The sequence below is a fragment of the Jatropha curcas genome, chromosome 5 (genome assembly GCF_041381405.1).
Source record: "Jatropha curcas cultivar XTBG-Jc1 chromosome 5, XTBG_Jcur_1.0, whole genome shotgun sequence".
In the NCBI taxonomy this organism is placed as follows: Eukaryota; Viridiplantae; Streptophyta; class Magnoliopsida; order Malpighiales; family Euphorbiaceae; genus Jatropha; species Jatropha curcas.
The window spans coordinates 13,418,513-13,424,512 of record NC_143155.1 but is presented as its reverse complement, the minus strand read 5'-3'; the positions used below and the strand labels follow the sequence as shown (position 1 = coordinate 13,424,512).

The 6,000-nt window shown below is 39.1% G+C and overlaps 1 protein-coding gene across 1 annotated transcript; it reads right to left on the bottom strand.

Annotated features, from left to right (window-relative positions):
- Positions 1 to 1,782: 1,782 nt before the first annotated feature.
- On the bottom strand, positions 1,783 to 2,238 carry LOC149496241 (uncharacterized). The gene has a single exon (XM_089721308.1). It carries the CDS (start codon positions 2,236 to 2,238, stop codon positions 1,783 to 1,785), a length of 456 nt encoding a protein of 151 aa, XP_089577434.1.
- Positions 2,239 to 6,000: the final 3,762 nt, after the last annotated feature.

Sequence of the window (6,000 nt, the reverse complement as noted above, 5' to 3'; positions counted from 1 at the left end):
GGGGAGAAGGAGCGTCCGTCAACACAGACTGAGTGAGTAAAACTGAGTGCCCGGGGCTATATGTATAGGGAAAAATCGGGCTAGAGGGCGGTCGCTGCCACCCTTGCCGGCGGCAGCTGCCGCCGGTGGCCGGCGGCAGGCGCCGCCGGTACTAGCCGCCCCTGCCGGCGGCAGCCGCCGCCGTCGGGGCCGGCGGACTTGCTATTTTTTGTTCAAATGGCTTTTCGGGAGTTCCGTACCTCCAAAAAATATTCCGGGACCAGTTCTGCGATCCTCACAATTTTCCGGACGTTTCAAGTACCATATTGGCATACTTCCGGTAAATGTCCAAAATGGCCTCCGGTCCAGCTGGACTGTTTACAGTCTGGGAAAACAGGCTTTTCGAGCCTCAAAATTTGAGTATTCACAGATCCAGATAAAACTTAAGTACCTAAGGGAGAAGAGAATTAAATAAAGAACTCTATATAAATACAACTACTCTAGATTTTGTCGAAATTTCGACAGAACCTGCCCCTAAACATAGGACTTTCATCCTGTTCAAACGATGTCGAATACTCAATATTTACTCATCCAGTCCACACAGCCCATCCATCGGCTGATCAATCAAATTAAATTTCCATCCTCCTTTTAGAACAACAATATCAACATTCAATCATTAACTGTTCTTTGCTTCGCATCATAGTTTATAAGTTCATTTATACACAAATGCACAAATGCATATATCTATATATATGTATATCATAAGTTAGCTACCATTTTGAAACAAAAGTCGGCATTCCTAGTTATTATCCATTGCTAACTAACTAATATGCTAACATTCAATAAGAATTCATATGTCATTCATTATCTTTATTTATTAAAATTTATCATCATAATCCTTTTTAAATTGATTGTTACTGAAGATTAAATTTGTACAACTAAGTAGGCTCTACTTTTCCCAAGTTTATAGAATTTCGTCTAACTAGCTACTGTCGATTCAGCAAACACCTCAGTTTCTAAGCTAAATTTGTCCTAAACATGCTTAATTATTCATTTCCCACCGAGATACAAGTATATAATATCAATTCTCATCTTAATATTTTCAAAACTCATAAAAAGGGTAAGCAATGTGGCTGCTGCCATTCAAGGAGAATCATTGTTATCCAATCAAAATTTATTTCCCATATGCTAATTCATTTATTTCCCATCAATGATTTAAGGCTATTCATCATCTTCTACATATATGAGTAATAACTCAAGCATACAACTATGGTAGTGGCTGCCATTCTAGGACATTTGTGATTTCTTATCAAATTTTACCTTTATATGCTTCTATAAATATTACCAATTAAAGAAAATAAGTTCAGGCTGTTATACAAGCTTAGTTCAAGTAAAACCCATGATGTTCCTTTAGCTAGATGCTGTCAAGTGTTAAGAGATCCTAACCTCTAACCAAAACTCATCACCTAATTGCTAATTTATCCATTTCCCAACAAAAGATAAATTTACAACCTTCCTTTCAAGCCTTCTGATAGGTCCCAGTCAAAGCCAAAGAGAATTAAGTAGAGAGAATAAGAAGTTTTAAGTGTTTTTTCATTCATGCCTTTCTGCTGCGGATACAAGAGAATAAATAGGAAAAGAGTGTAACAACTTGATCCTATTCTTAAGGCCATAAACGACACTTATTAGATAAACTAGCCAGATTTTGCTTCCAAAAATCAGAGAGCAAATTGAATTATTCAATAACAAATAAACAAAAAATAATAATAATATTGCAGCAGACCAACAAACTTAAGCAGAGGCTTAGTCCAAATATTTTCTGTTTTGGATAGGCATCCTTGAGGACCTTTGTGGCTTATCATTGCATCCCCCTTTCAAAGGAACCTTGTCCTCAAGGTTCAAAGTAGGAAATCTTTCTTTCAGCATCTCAGAATTTTCCCATGTGGCATCTTCTTGTGGCAATTGCTTCCATAGAACCAAACTGTCCTGCTCAAAGCATGAACCCCTTTTAATCCATCTAGTGTCCAATACCTCCTTGGGTTCCAAGAGAACATCACCATCATTGGACAATAGAGGTAAGTCCAAGGAGACAGGAACATCATCTCCAACATGTTTCTTTAAAAGCGACACATGGAAAATCAGATGGATTTTGGAGCCTGCAGGAAGTTGCAATTTATAAGCTAAATTCCCAATTTTGGCTTCAATTGGAAAAGGCCCATAATATCGACTAGCTAACTTTTGATGAGCTCTCTTGTACATCGAGTGTTGATGATAAGATTGTAACTTAAGATAAACCAGATCACCCACTTGGTATTCAGCATCCTTTCATTTTAAATCAGTTGTTTGCTTCATCTGGTTTGCGGCACGTGAAAGATTAACTTTTAGTTCCTGCAGAATTTCATCTCGAGTGACCAAATTTTGATCCACCTCATGAACTAGTGATTGTCCCATCTCATATCGTGGTATTGACGGTGGAGGTCTACCATACAAAGCCATAAAAGGAGACATTCCAATTGAAATATGAAAGGAAGTATTATACCAGAATTTGGCGCAAGGAAGAAATGAACTCCATTTACGCGGCTGTTGAGATGCAAAACAGCGAAGATACTATTCGAGACATCTGTTTGTAACTTCAAATTATTCGTTAGTTTCGGGATGATAAGATGAGTTTATATTTAACTTGGTACCAGATAATTTGAAGAACTCATGCCAAAAATTGCTAATAAAAATAGGATCACGGTCACTGATTATAGACTTGGGCATCCCATGATATCTAACAACTCCATCAACAAACTTTTCAGCAATTATTTTGGCAGTATAAGGATGAGACAAAGCTATGACATGAGCATACTTGTTAAGTCAATCAACCACCACCAGAACTGAATTTTTGCCATAAGAAAGTGGAAGTCCATCAATGAAATCCATTGTTATATGATCCCAGACTTAGTGAGGAATTGGTAAAGGTTGGAGAAGTCCAGCCGGAGATGAAGTAGAAGCCGTGTTTTTCTGACAAACAGAACAAGAAGAAATATATTATTGAATTTGATTTTGCATAGAAGGCCAATAAAACTGTTGTGCTATTCTCTTGTATGTGCTCAAAACTCTAGAATGACTGCCACATGGGGAATCATGAAATTCCTATAAAAGCTGACAAGTAAATTAGTATTAGGAGGAATCACCACCCGATTTTTATAAAGAATTAAACCATTTCTCCACCAATAAGGGTCGCCAGGTTTCTCTGTAGCCAATTTGCCCACGCGAAGCATAAAAGGATGAGTTGAGACAGTGGCCCAAATTTTATCCCATAAGGAAGTTTGTTGAAGGAAAAGAGTGTTGAGACTGGGGCTGCCTACAACGGGTGACGATGCATCTGCTACTTTATTTTCTCTACCCGACTTGTAGATGATCTCATAATCAAACCCCAATAGTTTGGAGACCCAAGTTTGTTGTTCTGGAGTGACAATCCACCATTCTACCAAGTACTTTAAGCTTCGTTGATCCGTTTGAATGTAAAATTTGCGGCCGAGCAGATAAGGTCGCCAAGTATGAATAGCTTGAAGTATAGCCAGTATGTCCTTGGCATATGTAGACCATGACTCTATAGAAACTCCCAAAGCATGACTCATGAACGCGATGGGTCTGTCTTGTTGGGATAAGACAACTTCTGACGCGGAACCCAATGAAAATAAATTTCATGAACTCAATGACAAGTTTTGGAATAGATCAAAGATCTAGAATAAATTCCCCTCTATGGCACCCAAAGCTTAAAGAAGCGAGAACACCAATAATAGAGTAAAAGAATAAGATAAACGCCACAAAGAATTGATAAGTTTACCTTGATTCTTGATGCAATTAGAAGAATGCAATCTCACACTCTCTAAAAACATGAACACGCCTAAGCATGAAGAAATAGTCTTTAATTCATTAATTGTTGATTATTGAAAATTACAAAATAACAAGCTATTTATACTAATCTAAGAGGTCCAGATCCTTAGAGGATTTAGAGTTAGCTAAGGAGTAGGATTTAGCAAATCTAAACCAACTAAGGAGTTGACTAAAAAATCATAATAACTTAAGGATTTGGATATCTATTCCAAATCTACTAAAGATTGACTAAATCTAAACAAAATAAGGCTAATTAATCAAGGGTGGCCGAAATATTGGAGGCCCAACCCATTAACAAAGCAAAAAAAAACACAAAATAAGCTAACTAGCTTCCTTCGCGAGCGCGAGCTTCACATACGCGAGCGCGTCCACACCTCGCGAGCGCGATTCTACCGTGCGCGAGCGCGAGAAGCGCAAAGGAGAGGCAGAGAGTTAGGCAGCGCAAGTCGCGAGCGCGATTCCAACATGCACGAGCGCGAGCGACACTTCGCGAGCGTGAACCTTCACTGCGCGAGCGTGAGAAGCGCAAAGGAGAGGCAGTGAGTTAGGCAGCGCAAATCACTAGCGCGATTCCAACATGCGTGAGCGCGAGCGACACTCGCGAGCGCGAACTTTCACTGCGCGAGCGCGAGAAGCGCAAAGGAGATGCAGTGAGGTTGCACGGCCTGGGGTGTGCCACCTTGTATGGGCGTGCTATCCAAACATGGTTCCCACTCAACTTGTGCTTCTATTAATGTGAGAAACTTAGGTGTTCCCCATGCTTCCTTGAACTTTATGGTTGAGTGGTATCGATTCCGTATCATACCCCCTTTCCTCGAAAAGATTCGTCCTCGAATCTTAGTTAGAAGCTGAGGTATCCATGCTTTCTTGATCTCCATGGTTGCTCTATATTTCTTTGCATGACTTCTTGTAGTTGATTCACTAGGAAGCATTAATGGATTTTTCATGTTGTTCTCCTTGCCCCCTTGAGTTCCATGGAGGAGTGATGGCGGATTCGTATCATTCCCCCATTCCTCGAAAAGGTTCGTCCTCGAATCTGCAACCATGTTAAAAGGAGACAAATTACTAACATTGAAAGTAATGGAAACACCATACTCACCTGGTAAGCCTGTCTTATGGGTGTTGTCATCAATGTGCTCCACAACTTGGAATGGTTCACCTCCATGTTCATCAAACTTAATCTTTCTTTGGTTGGGAAACTTTTCCTTGCGAAAATGTACCCAAACCCAACCACCTGGCACAAATATTATCTTTTTCCTTCTCTTGGTCACATGGTCAGCATATTGTTTGTTTCTCCATTTTATGTCTCTATGAACTTTAGCCTTAGCATGCATTTCCTTGACTAAAGTGGCCTTCTTTTCATCATTAGAAAATTCCTGTAACAAAGAAACAATACTAGATGGCAAAGTAGAAGAATCAATGTTAGGCAAATTAAGCAAAAACTCTTTTAACCGAATCATCAAGATTGGTCTACCCTCTCCAACACTGTTTCGTTTCTTTCCTTCTCTCAAACAAAGAGTTTGTTTCTTTTTCTCCTCCTTACTCTTTTCACTCTTTTGTTCTCTCAATCTTGAAGTTTCACTCTCTATTGGGCCATTATTTTGTTTTGATTGTTCTGTGGCCTCTTTCTCCTCTTCCTTACTCTTTTCTCTCTTTTGTTCTTTTGACAATTCACTCTCTAATGGGCTATTAATTTGTTTTGTTTGTCCTGTGGCTTCTTCCTCCTCCTTTCCTTCACTCTTTTCTGGATCTTTTGAACTTGAAGCCTCACTCTCATCTTCTCTCAAAGTTGAGGTCACTATCTCAGGTAGCTTCTCTTGGTCATCATATTCTTCAATTTCTTGCAAAGGATCAACAAACATACTTGGCAAAGATGGGTTAAGATCATTGATGGTTACACAAACTTCTTTGCACAAAGGTACAATTATAGGTTGAATTTGTTTTTCCTTTCCTTCCCCCTCTTTCTTTTTATGTTCACTTATCATGTTTTCACTCATTTTACTTTTACTTTCTTTTTCTTTATTGACAGTCTCAAAACTCATCTTTTTCTTTTCACATTGGTCTTCATACACTTCTTTTGAGAAAGATGAATTTGAACCAGTCATCCACCCATCCTTTGTGAATGGATACCTATTG

What these genes read in the sequence shown, in the direction of transcription:
- LOC149496241 (XM_089721308.1), bottom strand. Translation starts at nt 2,238, where the DNA reads ATGTACAAGAGAGCTCATCAAAAGTTAGCTAGTCGATATTATGGGCCT.